The sequence below is a fragment of the Salvelinus namaycush genome, chromosome 5, assembly GCF_016432855.1.
Source record: "Salvelinus namaycush isolate Seneca chromosome 5, SaNama_1.0, whole genome shotgun sequence".
NCBI classification, from domain to species: Eukaryota; Metazoa; Chordata; class Actinopteri; order Salmoniformes; family Salmonidae; genus Salvelinus; species Salvelinus namaycush.
In genome coordinates this window covers 55,895,525-55,911,196 of record NC_052311.1, presented here as the reverse complement: position 1 = coordinate 55,911,196, position 15,672 = coordinate 55,895,525, and the positions used below count along the sequence as shown (strand labels likewise).

Here is a 15,672-nt window from a genome sequence, read left to right as displayed (position 1 = left end):
TCTCCTCCTTCAGTTTGAGCTGATGGATTTAACGTCACTGGTTGTTGATCCAAGGAGGGTTACTGGGAAATTTTTAAGCGATACAAGACGCCATATTGCTCTCAGCTGGACTCGGGAGTTTGCGTGAAGGAAATAATAATACCTAGCTACACCTAGGCGTTTCTGACATCATTCATCTTAAATGGGTAAGAGCAATACAATCGTCACAACCTTTTTATTGTTGTTTTCTTTTTTTTATCACGAATTATCTGGTAATTTGGCATGACGATGGTTGCTAAACGAGGGGACAGGAGAGGGGTGTAAAGGAGCTAACGTTAGCTAGCTATCTAGCTGGCTGTGTTATTAGCAAGAACAATCTCTTAAAAAGCTGCGGTTTGGGTCTAATGGCAGTTTTAACTACCGTTGCCTATTATAATTGGTTTTACAGCTGATTTAAGTATTATTTTGCTAACGATACGAATACGTTAGGTTTTTGAACACCATGTAATTTAATTCAATTAACACTAATATTTTTTTAGCTAGGTATCCAGCATGCTACTACTGGTTACTGTGTGCTAGGCCAGTGGCTCCCAACCTTTTTGGGTTATTGTACCACCAACTGAATTTTGTTCTGCCAGGAGTACCCCTGAAGTACCCCATCATGTGCATTTTACCAGTAAGCCTAAGGTCTCGTGAGTCTTCTCAAGTACACCCTTTGGATAGGCCAGGTACCCCTCCCCAGGCCAGGGGTCCTACTAGGTAGTACCGCTGGTTTGGAACCACTGTACTAGGCCGTACTGTACTACTAGCTAGAGAGGAACCCGGTTTCTTGCGATTGGAGATATCCAGCCTGGAAGACGACTGATTCCCCCAGAAAATACAACAAACAATGTAAATATGACGCTGCAGCAAGACAGTGGTTAATGTTAGCTAACATTCATTAGCTGGCTGATGCGCATGCCATCTTTATCTAGCTAACTAGCTAGCCAGGAATGGCATTATTTGACTCGCTAGCTAACACAAAGATTACTAACAGCTGAGATCATCGAACGCTATTTTTGTTTTAGCTTGACTAATCTAACGTTGATGATATTATGATGACAGCGAGCGAGAAACATTTGGTATTGTGTTTCTTTGATCACCAGTCTTCTTCATCAGCTGTCAAACTGTCACCCAAACTGCTGTTTTCGTGTGAAGATGTGCATGGCAGGGTTTGTCTTCAAATCCCCTTTTGGCCAACAAATCCAAATTCACATCGAGAGTTATTTCATTTATTTGAATTTCCATTAAGCGCCTATGTTAACAACAACCTTAGCTAGCTAGTCAGTCAAGTTTGCCTGGTTGTGGCTGCTATGAATTCACAAGTTTGTATATTTGATTGTTTAGGATAACATTATGTTTATCCTTATTTCCCCAGACGAGATGGCAAGCCCAGGGAATGACCGAATGAAGAGTTACAAGAACAAAGCGCTGAACCCACAGGAGATGCGCCGGAGGAGAGAGGAGGAGGGGATCCAACTCCGCAAACAGAAGAGAGAAGAGCAGGTAGGGTGCTTCTAGTTCTTATGCCTGGACCACTGAATCAGCTACTCTCCATTTTTATTTATTTAACTAGGCAAGTCAGTTAAGAACAAATTCTTATTTACAATGACGGCCTAGGAACACTGGGTTAACTGCCTTGTTCAGAGGCAGAACGACAGATTTTTACCTTGTCAGCTCTGAGATTTGATCTAGCAACCTTTCGGTTACTGGCCAACGCTCTAACAACTAGGCTGCCTGCCGCGCGATTCTGTGGAGACAAACCTAATCTCATTCAATTTGACCATGTAAATGCCTTTTGAATGGTAAATCTTCTCCAGATATGAGTAATTTTTTTATTGGCCTGTTATAGTTATTTTTGGTTTGTTTGTGTTGTAGTGAGTCAGTGTCCTACTAACACTTACCTCTCCCCCCAGCTGTTCAAGAGGAGGAATGTGTGTGTGCCCTCGGGCGATGAGTCCATGTTGGAATGCCCTATCCAGGACCCTGACATCAGCTCCACTGCACCAGTCTCAGGTGTAAGTGACCATTACTCCAATTGTCACATTTTCTTACTCTTATGGTCTACACTCTGCACTGAGGGACAAGTTACCTGTTGAAAGACATTGCCGTTACTCCATAAAATAAGTAAAAAGAATGTTGGGGAAAAAGAAGATTCTTAAACACATGTATTCTTAAACACAGTAACCATGTGTTTAAGAATCTTATTTTTCCCCAACATTCTTTTTACTTATTTTATGGAGTAATGGCATTGTCTTTCAACAGTTAACTAGTCCCTCAGTGCAGAGTGTAGACCATGTCTTTTCTCTTCAGTATCCAAACAAGACAAGAGTTTTTGGTTTTCAAATCAATCTGTGATTAAAACTAGATGAAGGTCGTAAGTCCTAAGTGCACTTTACGTGATCAACCTGTCAGGTGTAGCACTACATCGCTTGCCCTGCAATATGTGTGTGTATTGTCAGAGTACATGGTTTTGTATGTCATTCACGTCTTTATGTATGTTGACTTGTGTGTGTGTGTAGGAAGGTGTCATAACTCCAGACATGATCCAGATGATCTTCTCTGAGGATCCAGACCAGCAGCTGATCGCCACACAGAAATTTAGGAAGTTACTCTCCAAAGGTCTGTGTGAATCATTCAATTCATAACACCCCCAATGCAGGGCTCATGCCACCTGTATTATCTAGGTTGCTTCCCCGATGGGACACAATTCCCTATTTAGTGCACTACTTTTGACCTGGGCCCACTATATAGGGAATAGGGTTCCATTTGGGACAGACACATAGTTTGGTCTTGTATAGTATGTTTTCTCAAAAACAAAGATGGATTGTTCTTTCCAAATGCCTGCAAGTAATGCTTTTGTTGGAACTGATGCTATTCCTTCCACACCGTATTGGAATGTTTCAGCATCACATGTTTTCAGCCATGAACCAGGATGTATTTAAGCTAGTAGTGTGATGTCATTGTCATGCACTCTTCTCCCTCCTCATCAGAGCCCAACCCCCCCATCGATGAGGTCATCCTCACCCCAGGGGTCGTCAATAAGTTTGTGGAGTTCCTCAAGAGGAGTGAGAACTGCACTCTTCAGGTTGGTCAGGTGGCTGGGTCTCTGTCTGTCTGTTAGTTGGATGTGCTGGGAATTCTTGGTTTGGTCTTTTAGAAATCGTAAAAGACATAGCTAGTGAACTTTCCTCTGCCTCTTTATGACACCCAGTCAATCGTAACTCTTCAGCCTGTGTATCTGTCTATGAGGGCTTGTACTATGCTCCCCATGTGACCGTGGTGTGAAATGTGTTTGTGACACAGTTTGAGGCAGCCTGGGCCCTGACCAACATTGCCTCTGGGACCTTCCTGCACACCAAGGTGGTTATCGAGACGGGAGCCGTACCCATCTTCATCGAGCTGCTCAACTCAGACTACGAGGACGTCCAGGAGCAGGTGACTGAACAGCCTGGGGCTGGGCAAGGCCCTGGGGGGGAGGCTGAAGCCCTTGGGGCAGGGTTGCAGCAGGATGGGACACTAACACATGGGTCACAGTGATAGCTAGCAGGAATGGGAATAAGATGTCATTGGATTTGTCCCGCTAAGAAGATTCTATCTGGATAGTAAACCAGCTATGTTTGCGTTCCCTAAATATAAACGCTGTGGCTGCATTCTGATTTTCTACCGTTCTCCCTGAAGTGTTCTCTTATTCACTCCCCTTCCATGGGTTTTAACGTAAACAAATACTAAGCAATCCCAGCCCAGTATGGTCCTAGCTGTGTGGTTATATAGCTGTAGCAGTATATGGTATGGCCCTCCAAGCCCAGCTCTATATGGTGCTGACGTTTGTGTGGAAATATGGCTCAGCTGCAGCACTGTATACTATGGCTCCTAGCTGCATGCAAATATAGCTGCACTGTTACAGAATGGCAATATGCATGGCTGCTGAGTTAGAGGTGATGAGTGATTGGTGTATTTCAGGCCGTGTGGGCCCTGGGGAACATCGCCGGGGACAACGCAGAGTGCAGAGACTACGTTCTCAACTGTGGCATCCTGCCCTCCTTACAACAGTACGTGTGTGTGCGCACACTTGGTTTTATCAATCTGTAGGCCCATGTCGTTTTAACAAGGAGAAGTAGAGTTTCATACCATTACCTAATATGTTGTATAATCCGATTAGTCAGGTTTAACAGTTTAATTGTGGTCAGAGAAACAAGGTGTACTAAAAACTGTTCTCTGCCCCCGCAGGCTGCTGGCTAAATCCAACCGTCTCACCACAACTAGGAATGCTGTATGGGCTCTGTCTAACCTGTGTAGAGGGAAGAACCCCCCTCCAGACTTCATCAAGGTAATAGGGTCTATTCCCACACTGCCCAATCAGAGGACAGTTCTAACAGTCCAACAGATCTCACCTGTCAAATGCACAAACCACTCTGGGATTTTGACTAATTTCTCTCAAAGCCATTCTCTTAGCAAAACTTAATGTTCTCCTTTCACCATTATCCCTCTTTCTGTCGTCTTCCTCGCTCTTTTCTTCTTCTCGGCTCTCTCTCTCCTCCCCAGGTGTCTCCCTGTCTGAGTGTGCTGTCCAGGCTGCTGTTCAGTAGTGACCCAGACGTGTTGGCTGATGCCTGCTGGGCCCTCTCCTACCTGTCTGACGGACCCAATGACAAGATACAGACCGTCATCGACTCTGGTGTCTGCCGCAGACTGGTGGAGCTACTCATGTAAGTACTGCTAGACACAAACCCACACAAGAAATTGAGATGTTGGTGCACACTGACTGGTGTTTTTGGTCTTCCCCAGGCACAGTGACTATAAGGTGGTCTCTCCTGCTCTGCGTGCTGTGGGAAACATAGTGACAGGAGATGACATTCAGACTCAGGTAGAACTAGTTTTTATTTTCTTGCTACCTCCCAATGGCTTTGTCTCTCGTCACCCTGATGTGTGTGGAGTTTTGATCCTTCACATGGTCCTAGCTGTGTGTGTGGACTGGTGTGTAATCTTCACTGTGTGTGTGTGTGTGTTGATTGTTCCAGGTGATTCTGAACTGCTCGGCGTTGCCATGCCTATTACACCTGCTCAGCAGTCCCAAGGAGTCCATCAAGAAGGAGGCCTGCTGGACTGTGTCTAACATTACAGCTGGGAACAGAGCACAGATCCAGGTGTGTGTGTGTGTACCTGTGCTTGATGGTAGCACAGTGTTTTAAGTAGTTGTCTGAGGGCTTTTATCATTGAGTTATACACTGAGTGTACAGAACATTAAACACCTTCCTAATTTTGAGTTGCACCTCCTTTTGCCCTCAAAACAGCTGCAGTTCGTTGAGGCATGCACGCTACAAGGTGTCGAAAGTGTTCCACAGGGATGCTGGCCCATGTTGACTCCGTTGCGTCACACAGTTGTGTCAAGTTGGCTGGATGTCCTTTGGGTGTTGGACCATTCTTGATACACACGGGAAACTGTTCAGCGTGAAAAACCCAGCAGCGTTGCAGTTGTTGACACAAACTGGTGCGCCTGGCACCTGCTAGAATACCCTGTTCAAAGGCACTTCAGGCTTTTGTCTTGCCTATACTTTTGCCCATCGTTTGTCTTGCCCATTCAATCCAGGGCTCAAGGCTTAAAAATCCTTCTTTATCGTGTCTCCTCCCCTTTAACAAGTGACATCAATAAGGGATCATAGCTTTCACCTGGTCAGTCTGTCATGGAAAGAGCAGGTGTTCATAATGTTTTGTACACTCTAGGACATTATTGCTAAAGTGTCACAAGGTGCAGAGCGTTCAATTTGCCTCCTGGGGTCAAGGAGACCCCCAGCTCTGGAAAAACCATTGACAACTACATGCTGTTGTCAAGGGATTGTTGAAATAATGTTAACTATTTGGTTGTTATAGCATCCCCTTAAAAAATTACTTGCTTTATAACTCTGATAGAGCTGAATGTGGAATAATCTGAACTGTGTAGTTCTGGGGGGAGAGGGGGTGTGTATATAATATGTAATCTCACTGTTCTATCTCTCCGTCTTTGTCAGACTGTGATAGATGCCAACATCTTCCCAGTGCTGATAGAGATTCTTCAGAAGGCAGAGTTCCGTACCAGGAAGGAAGCAGCGTGGGCTATAACCAACGCTACCTCTGGGGGCACTCCTGAGCAGATTAGGTAATAACGCACGTCAAATTCTTAAATAGAACCGGAGCATCATTTTGGAGACTTGTTGCTTACACCAAGAATTCATGAAATTAATGGGAGTAGTCTCATGCACGGCAAAGGTTTTGTCCCAGTGTAGCAGGCCTGTATAACCATATATCTGCTAAACCAAATTTAACAAATGTGAGTAAATGTAAATCTGTCTGTCTTGCTGTCCCTGTAGGTACCTGGTTAGTCTGAACACCATCAAGCCCATGTGTGACCTGCTGACAGTGATGGACAGTAAGATAGTGCAGGTGTCACTGAACGGCCTGGAGAACATCCTGAGACTGGGAGAGCAAGAGGCCAAGCAGAACGGCACCGGCATCAATCCTTACTGTGCCCTCATAGAGGAAGCCTATGGTATGTTCAACATACACACACACCATAAGAGAATGGGACAGGCATCAACCCTTAAATGTACGCTCAATTCTGTTTCTCCACCTTTTCCTGAAATTGCACATTTCTCGTGGATTTATAAGGAATGCACTGACGTAAGGAGGCAGAGGGAACGATTGCACTCTTCAGGAAGAAGGAGAAATGTCATTAGGCTATGGATAATCACTTAGCCAGTGGATTGCACACACTGTTCCACTAGATGGCAGTAGAGATGTTGCTGTGATGTGATTAGTCTACTCTGTAGTTCTTATCTAATGAGATGCAAGGACACATGCTGCCAAATTTAAACAGCCATTAGTTAGTGATTATGACTCAGTATTGTCACTAAGGCCTGATATTAATTTGTATGTGTATCCGCTGGCTTTTCTTACAAGCACTGATTTTAGCTTATGGCTGCTTTACTTGAGAGTTTTATTTGCAATGACTGTGTGGATGTCGTACCTACCTTCGTTGAATGCACTTGACTGTAAGTCACTCTGGATAATAACATCTGCTAAATGTAAAAATGTCCACGGCAGGTCTGGACAAGATAGAGTTCCTGCAGAGCCATGAGAATCAGGAGATCTACCAGAAGGCTTTTGACCTGATCGAGCACTACTTTGGTGTGGAGGAAGAGGACGCTAGCATCGCCCCGCAGGTGGACCAGAACCAAGGCCAGTTCATCTTCCAGCAGCAAGATGGGCCCATGGAGGGCTTCCAGCTCTAACCACACCCTGACCTTTGACCTTCACCCCTCTGAGTATCTACTCCCCCCCCCCCCCCCGGGGGAGGCCAGTCTCCATAGGGCTGTTTAGACCTGAACTGATGACACTACCCCATCTCTCCTCTCTCACTGGACACACCTGCTCTACCTCTCTCTCCAAATATTCCTGTCCTGCAAGGCTAGCCTTGCCCTGCCACAGCACCCTATCTGGAAAGAGCGAGAGAGCGAGCACGAGAGAGAGAGCCTGACTGACTGAAAGACTGACTGAGGACAGCTCATTCTTAGTGTTTGAGGACAGCTCATTCGCTCTATTGTAGACTATACCGTCTGTGCAGTGGCAAGCCTAACATGGTAGGCATAGGAAAGAAAGAGTTGGCTAATATTTTGTCTTACTCCCTAAAATGTTTTTTTTTATTTTATAATTTCCTGTGATATTATTATTACGACACTGGTGTCTCAATCACCCTCCATATCTCCTTTTTAAATGTGAAACTACCTCTTCAGTCTTCAAAAAGAAAACAAAAGATATGAAGCATTTGACTGATGATTCTCTGGATTTCACCAGATAGTCCAAGTAAAACTCCTATCCCAACTAGTGTCCTGAAGAGGTTTAGTGACTGTATCAGCTCATTTCCTAACTTCTTGTACCCTTTGACCAGAGCTGAGAGAACAGTTGGCTACAGACAGCCTACTGTTTTCATTGGAGGATGTACATTGTGTCAAGATGATGATGATGTGTGTATTCCAGTGACATTATTTAAGTTGGAAAGCAGGTGGACATCTTTCGCTGGGGTCTCTCTTCAATGATAAAATTGACAATGGTTGACCTGGAGATTCCTAATCTTATTTATTCTGTTGAAATGTCTTTCAGTTCCTTGACCTTGGCTGCAATATTAACTTTAGAATAACATCAGAACACCAGTTGCATCGAACTGACTGCAGTAATGTAGATGCATTGTGTAGGGCAACACTGCATGTCACTTGCTGCGTTAGTCAGCATAGCGTTCAGCCAGGCTTATGCTTATCTGTAACAACGTTACGGTAGGATTGACACAACGTTAGGGCAACGTTGAGGAGTGTTCTGCTTGTGTGAGTTCTCCTTTATTGAAGCACCGCCAGCCAGCCACAGTACAGGGCCAGACGGGTTAGGTTCAGTGACTAGTATCTGTTGTGTGATGCAGTGTCTGTCTGTAACAATCTCCAGGTGAATAAAAACACAGGCTCTCAGAGTTCTTTTGTAGTTGTTGTTTTTTCCCGTCATCTCACCATGAGTTATTATGATGTCATGACTTATTTGTTTTGCTGAAGTCTTTTTTTTGTTTTATCGGTGGTGGTTAACCTTACATTGGACTTAACGCTATTGGACGTTGATATAAAATGCTCAGTTGAACTTGAGTGCTTTGTATATTATATATACATGTAAGAAATTATATGGGGGAAAAAATACCTACAAATTGGAAGGGGTGATTTATTAATTGCAGTATAATGTGTTTTCTGACTGAGATATGCAATGTTGTACTTATTGTTGAGTCTTTGCACACTTACCTGTTGCTGCTTTATTCTGATATTTTGTTGGGTATGTGTTTGTCTCCTCTGGTTCCCCTCAACTTTACAACTGCTTCTGGAACATGTTTTGTTTAAAACTGCTTCTGGAACATGTTTTGTTAAGGACTCCTTACATTTTTTTAAATAAAAAAATGATATGAACTCTTGATTGGTGAAGGAAACCCAACCTGGCTAAACTGAACTGCTGAGCCTTTATTAGTGTGTGACTACAAGTATTTCAGCATTCTACTTTTCTTTTAGTTTTAAACTCATGACTCCTGAAACCTGGCTCCTTACTTTTGGCATGTTACATTTTTTTTAAATTGATGCTGTATACATTTTGAGTACCATATTAATTGATCCTAGGACTTGGAAATGATATATTTACGTGAGATGGAAACAGTTTGTAGTGCTACATTTTGTCAAGCACATCAAAAATTGTGTATAGTTTTCTAATATTTCTCATGTTTGTACGATTGGATGATATATCATTTTTATGTTTTAGGTTGATTTATTTCTCCCCCATTTGGGAATTGTTTTGGCTTTGATACAGAGGCTATAAGGACTGCTGTGGTATTCTGTCCAGAATCCCGTAGTTTAGGTGATTACCGTATCATGCCGCCATTGTGGTTCTGTTTCCTTTAATCCAATGGACCACAGAGGCCTGTGTGTGAAGCTGGACTAAACAGCTCCTCTCTGTGTTACTCATGGAGCTGTTGTCTGGCTCTACTTTGAGGGGTTCATGTGGAGTTGACTGTAAAATAATGAAGAATAAAGAAATACAATGATCTGTTACACAAGGCCTCTTGTCGACTGGAATATTGGGGATTTTGTCTTCAATTTGTTTTCATAGGAACTTGTCTGTTCAATTCTTATGAATGAAACACACACGACCTTACAATAGACCTTGTCTAGCCTGTTACAGTTCCTAAGGAAGACTAGTAGGGACTCTGACTGCAGCTGATTTTAGAAGTCTGTTCCTGGCCCTGTTATCAGAGCCTCTTTGCGGTAACAGTGCATACACTACATGGAGGCATTAGTCCTATGTGTGACTGCTGGAAGTACAGTGCCTTCAGAAAGTATTTACACCCCTTGAAGTGTTACACACTGAATTAAAAATGGATTAAATTGAGATTTTGTGTCACTGGCCTATACACAATACCCCATAATGTCAAAGTGGAATTATGTCTTTAGAAATGTTTACAAATGAATAAAAAATGACAATCTGCAATGTCTTGAGTCAACTATTGAAATCCTTTTGTTCTGGCAAGCCTAAATAAGTTCTGGAATACAATTTTGCTTAAGTCACATAAGCATGGGCTCACTCTGTGTGAATTAATAGTGTTTAACAATATTTGTTAATCACTACCTTATCTTTGTACCCCACACATACAATTATCTGTAAGGTTCCTCATTCGAGCAGTGAATTTCAAACACAGATTCAACCTCAAAGACCAATTAGGTTTTCCAATGCCTTGCAAAGAACAGCACCTATTGGTAGATGGGTAAAATTAAGTTATTAATTACACTTTGGATGGTGTATCAATACACCCAGTCACCACAAAGATACAGGCGTCTTTCCTAACTCAGTTGCCAGAGATGAAGGAACCGCTCAGGCCAATGGTGACTTTAAAATAGCTACAAAGTTTAATGGCTGTTATAGGAGAAAACTGAGGATGGATCAACAACATTGTAGCTACTCAATAATACTAACCTAAATGACAGAGTGAAAATAAGGAAGCTTGTACAGGATAAAAATATTCCAAAACATGCATTCTGTTTGCGATAAGGCACTAAAGTAAAACTACAAAAATGTTTGCAAAGAATTTCACTTTGTCCGTCATACAAAGCGTTATGTTTGGGGCAAATCCAACACAGCACATCTCTAAGTACCACTCTTCATATTTTCAAGGTGGTTGTGGTTGCATCATGTTATGGGTATGCTTGTCATTGGTAATGACTACTGAGTTCTTTTTTGGTAAAAATTAACAGAATAGAGCTAAGCACAGGCAGATTACTAGATAAAAAAAAGGGTTCACTCTGCTTTCCAACAGGCACTGGGAGACAAATTCACCTTTCAGCAGAACAATAACCTAAAACACAAGGCCAAATATACACTGGAGTTGCTTACCAAGATTACATTGTTCCTGAGTGGCCCAGTTACAGTTTTGACTTATATCGGCTTGGGAATCTATGGTAACACTTGATAATGGCTGACTAGCAATGATCGACAACCAACTTGACAGCGCTTGAATAATTAAAAAAAAGTAATGTGCAAATATTGTACAATCCAGGTGTTTAAAGCTGTCAGAGACTTACCCAAAAACACTCACACAGCTGTAATCGCTGCCAAAGGTGATTCTAACATGTATTGACTCCGGGGTGTGAATACTTATGTAAATTAGATACTTTTATCCATTATTAATTCAGGCTGTAACACAACAAAATGTGGAATAAGTCAAGGGGTATGAATACTTTCTGAAGGCACGTATAACTCCAGACACTTTCTGTATGTGGGCACTGTATATGCAGCTGATCCAGTTCCACCCCCAGCTGATTCAAATAATCAACTAATCATCAAGCTTTGATCCTTTGAATCAGCTGTTTAGTGTTAGGGCAAAAAACAAAATTAGCACCCCTCGGGGTCCCGAGGACCGAGTTTGGGAAACGCTGACCTAACGAAACCTCAGTGTGATTACAAGAAGAAACTAGTAGGAGTCTACCTGAGTGCGTCATACAGTACGTCACAGGATTGGAGTCATCTACTGTAAAACAACAACAACAACTTCACATCACACCACCGTTTACCACAGCTAGACAGACACAGATGCTGCGTCTCAAAATTACTCCCATCAAAGGAAACTGTTGTTTATTGTATATTTTTCACATCATGATAGCAGGTCTACAGAGCTTGCATATGTTGCTCTGTAGTTCTAACTGTTGTGTTGCACACAAAAACACCTAAACTCTCCCTATTTATAACTGTAAACAGTTTAATGCTACATTTTGTCAAGCACATCAAAAATTGTGTATAGTTTTCTAATATTTCTTATGTTTGTACGATTGGATGATATATTATTTTTATGTTTTAGGTTGATTTATTTCTCCCCCATTTGGGAATTGTTTTGGCTTTGATACAGAGGCTATAAGGACTGCTGTGGTATTCTGTCCAGAATCCCGTAGTTTAGGTGATTACCGTATCATGCCGCCATTGTGGTTCTGTTTCCTTTAATCCAATGGACCACAGAGGCCTGTGTGTGAAGCTGGACTAAACAGCTCCTCTCTGTGTTACTCATGGAGCTGTTGTCTGGCTCTACTTTGAGGGGTTCATGTGGAGTTGACTGTAAAATAATGAAGAATAAAGAAATACAATGATCTGTTACACAAGGCCTCTTGTCGACTGGAATATTGGGGATTTTGTCTTCAGGACATCTGTCTATTCTTCTGCACAAAAGCGATGATGGTTTCGACAGAACTAGTTCAGTTCCTATGAAACACACACACACACACACACACACACACACACACACACACACACACACACACACACACACACACACACACACACACACACACACACACACACACACACACACACACACACACACACACACACACACACACACACACACACACACACACACCTAAAGACACTCTGTATGTGGGTGCTGTCTATTCAGCTGATCCATTTCTACCCCCCAGCCATTTCACCTAACCCAACTACGAGAAGAAACCGGTAGAAGTCTACCTGAGAGGGTCATACATCACAGGATTGGAGACAACCACTGTAAAACAACAACGACAACGACAACTTCACTTCACACCACTGTTTACCATAGCTAGACAGACACAGACTGTGTCTCAAAATTGGTCCCATCAAATGAAATAGTGTTGTTTATTGTATTTTTATGTTTGACCGTGGAAGCATATTTTTTGTTCACATCATGATAGCAGGTCTACAGTGCTTGCATATTTTGCCTTGTTGTTCTAATTGTTGTGATCCACATAAAAAACACCCAAACTATCCCTATTTATAACACATTGTCACTTTTTCTCACTAACAAGTTGATTAGCAATCCAGAATCAGGATTGCTGTCATAGAATAGTAAAGTATAAACACTTTCAGTTAAAGCTGGCTCTTCCTGCTCAAGGGCGATTATTTCCTCAGAGTGTTAGTGACTAGGCATTCTAAGAAAAGAATTCCATCCACATCCTATTTCAGTGTAGTATTTGTCCAATGTCAGTTAACCGGAATTGAGTTTATGGTCTGCTGAGATAGGTTCAAAGTGTGAGAATGGTCTAAGCTGAGTTTCTGTGGAACTCTTTCTGACTAATATTTAGCTGTTATATACTTAGTGAGGGTTTCATCTGAATTGATTAGGACACCCATTCTTGATAGATATAAGATATTCTTGACAGAGATCATGGTTTCATTTTGATGCTGCCTGTAACCTCAAGGCTTCTTTCTACAAGACACTATCCCTAGGGACACCTGTTACAATCTCTGTACTCTACCAACTCTCTTTCTCCCTCTCTTGCTCTCTTTCTCCATCCCTTCTCTCTCTCCCTCTCACTGTTTCTCTCCTCATGGTGTTATTGTGTCATAACCAGACATGCAGGTTCAGAATGGGGAATTCTCAGAGTAGAAGAAACTACATGACAGTAGATTTGCCAGAAGCTATCATCTTACGCTAGCAGACTGACGACAATGAGCTGCTATTATCCATGGTAAACCAACCCTCTCCTCCCATATTAGACAATGAGTATATTGTTTTTACCTTGTACCTCTGAATGTACGTACATATGGTACATACATATGGTTACTATTTCTTATTCAAATACATTGGCTTGTGATGTATCTTTGTATCTGTGTGAATCTATGAATGTCTGTTGGTTTGCATGCAGGTTTGCATCAACACACAGAGACATGTACAAGGCTCTCCCTCGCCCTCCATTTATCAGGAATCAAGGTAAGACCCAAGTGCAGACTGTGTGAAGTAACAATGTTTATTGTAACCACAGGGGCAGACAAACGACAGGTCAAGGCAGGCAGGGGTTGATAATCCAGAGCAGAGGCCAAGGTACAGGACGGCAGGCAGGCTCAAGGTCAGGTCAGGCAGAGGTCGGTAATCCAGAGGTGGAGCAAAGGTACAGGACGGCAGGCAGGTTCAGGGTCAGAGACAGGCAGTGGTCAGGCGGGCTGGTACAGTGTCAGGACAGGCAAAGGTCAAAAATCAGGAGGACGAGAAAAAGAGAGACTAAGGAAAAACAGGAGCTGAGACAAACCGCTGGTAGGCGTGAACAAACAAGACAAACTGGCAACAGACAGACAGAAAACACAGGTATAAAGACACAGGGGATAATGGGGAAGATGGGTGATACCTGGAGGGGGGTGGAGACAAGCACAAGGACAGGTGAAACAGATCACGGCGTGAAACCATTTGGAAAATCTGACCATAACTCAATCCTCCTGATTCCTGCTTACAAGCAAAAACTAAAGCAGGAAGTACCAGTGACTTGCTCATTACGGAAGTGGTCAGATGACGCAGATGCTAAGCTACAGTACTGTTTTGCTAGCACAGACTGGAATATGTTCCGGGATTCTTCCGATGGCATTGAGAAGAAAACCACATCAGTCACTGGCTTCATCAATAAGTGCATCGATGACGTTGTCCCCACAGTGACTGTATGTACATACCCCAACCAAAAGCCATGGATTACAGGCCACATCCGCACTGAGCTAAAGGGTAGAGCTGCCACTTTCAAGGAGCGGGACTCTAACCCGGACGCTTATAAGAAATTCCGCTGTCCTCCGACAAACTGTCAAACAGGTAAAGCCTCAATACAGGACTAAGATTGAACCGTACTACACCGGCCCCGACGCTTGTCGGAAGTGGCAGGGCTTGCAAACTATTACGGACTACAAAGGGAAGCACAGCCGCGAGCTTCCCAGTGACACGAGCCTACCAGACGAGCTAAATGACTTCTATGCTCGCTTCGAGGCAAGTAACACTAAAGCATGCATGAGAGCATCAGCTGTTCTGGAGGACTGTGTGATCACGCTCTCCGTAGCCGATTTGAGTAAGACCTTTAAACAGGTCAACATTCACATGGCCACAGGGCCAGACGGATTACCAGGATGTGTATTCCGAGCATGCGTTGACCAACTTCACTGACATTTTCAACCTGTCCCTGACCGAGTCTGTAATACCAATATGTTTCAAGGAGACCATCTTTGTCCCTGTGGCCAAGAACACCAAGGTAACCTGCCTAAATGACTACCGACCCGTAGCACTCACATCTGTAGCCATGAAGTTCTCTGAAAGGCTGTTCATGGCTCACATCAACACCATTATACCAGAAATCCTAGACCCACTCCAATTTGCATACCGCCCCAACAGATCCACAGATGATGCAATCTCTATTGCACTCAACACTGCCCTTTCCCACCTGGACAAAAGGAACAGCTATGTGAGAATGCTTTTCATTGACTACAGCTCAGCATTCAACACCATAATGCCGTCTAAGGTCATCACTAAGCTAAGGACCCTGGGACTAAACACCTCCCTATGCAACTGGATCCTTGACTTCCTGACAGGCCACCCCCAGGTGGTAAGGGTAGGTAACAACACAACTGCCATGCTGATCCTCAACACGGGGGCCCCTCAGGGGTGTGTGCTCAGTCCCCTCCTGTACTCCCTGTTCACCCATGACTGCATGGCCAAGCCCGACTCCAACACCATCATTAAGTTTGCCGACGACACAACAATGGTAGGCCTGATCACCAACAACGATGAGACAGCCTATAGGGAGGAGGTCAGAGACCTGGCAGTGTGGTGCCAGG

The 15,672-nt window shown here is 43.3% G+C and overlaps 1 protein-coding gene across 1 annotated transcript; it reads left to right on the top strand.

Moving 5' to 3' along the window:
• Positions 1–51: 51 nt before the first annotated feature.
• LOC120048519 (importin subunit alpha-6) lies at positions 52–9,628 on the top strand. The gene is made up of 14 exons (XM_038994579.1): positions 52–185; positions 1,397–1,524; positions 1,935–2,036; positions 2,541–2,640; positions 3,012–3,106; positions 3,325–3,456; positions 3,982–4,070; positions 4,249–4,348; positions 4,564–4,727; positions 4,807–4,885; positions 5,040–5,165; positions 6,027–6,154; positions 6,366–6,544; positions 7,099–9,628. Exons 1-14 carry the CDS (start codon positions 182–184, stop codon positions 7,284–7,286), a joined length of 1,614 nt encoding a protein of 537 aa, XP_038850507.1. The 5' UTR covers positions 52–181; the 3' UTR covers positions 7,287–9,628.
• Positions 9,629–15,672: the final 6,044 nt, after the last annotated feature.

Bases quoted from the DNA above. Each gene is read 5' to 3' on its own strand.
- LOC120048519 (XM_038994579.1), top strand. The intron at 2,037-2,540 runs GTAAGTGACCAT...GTGTGTGTGTAG, and splicing joins CCACTGCACCAGTCTCAGGT to GAAGGTGTCATAACTCCAGA. The intron at 4,728-4,806 runs GTAAGTACTGCT...GGTCTTCCCCAG, and splicing joins AGACTGGTGGAGCTACTCAT to GCACAGTGACTATAAGGTGG.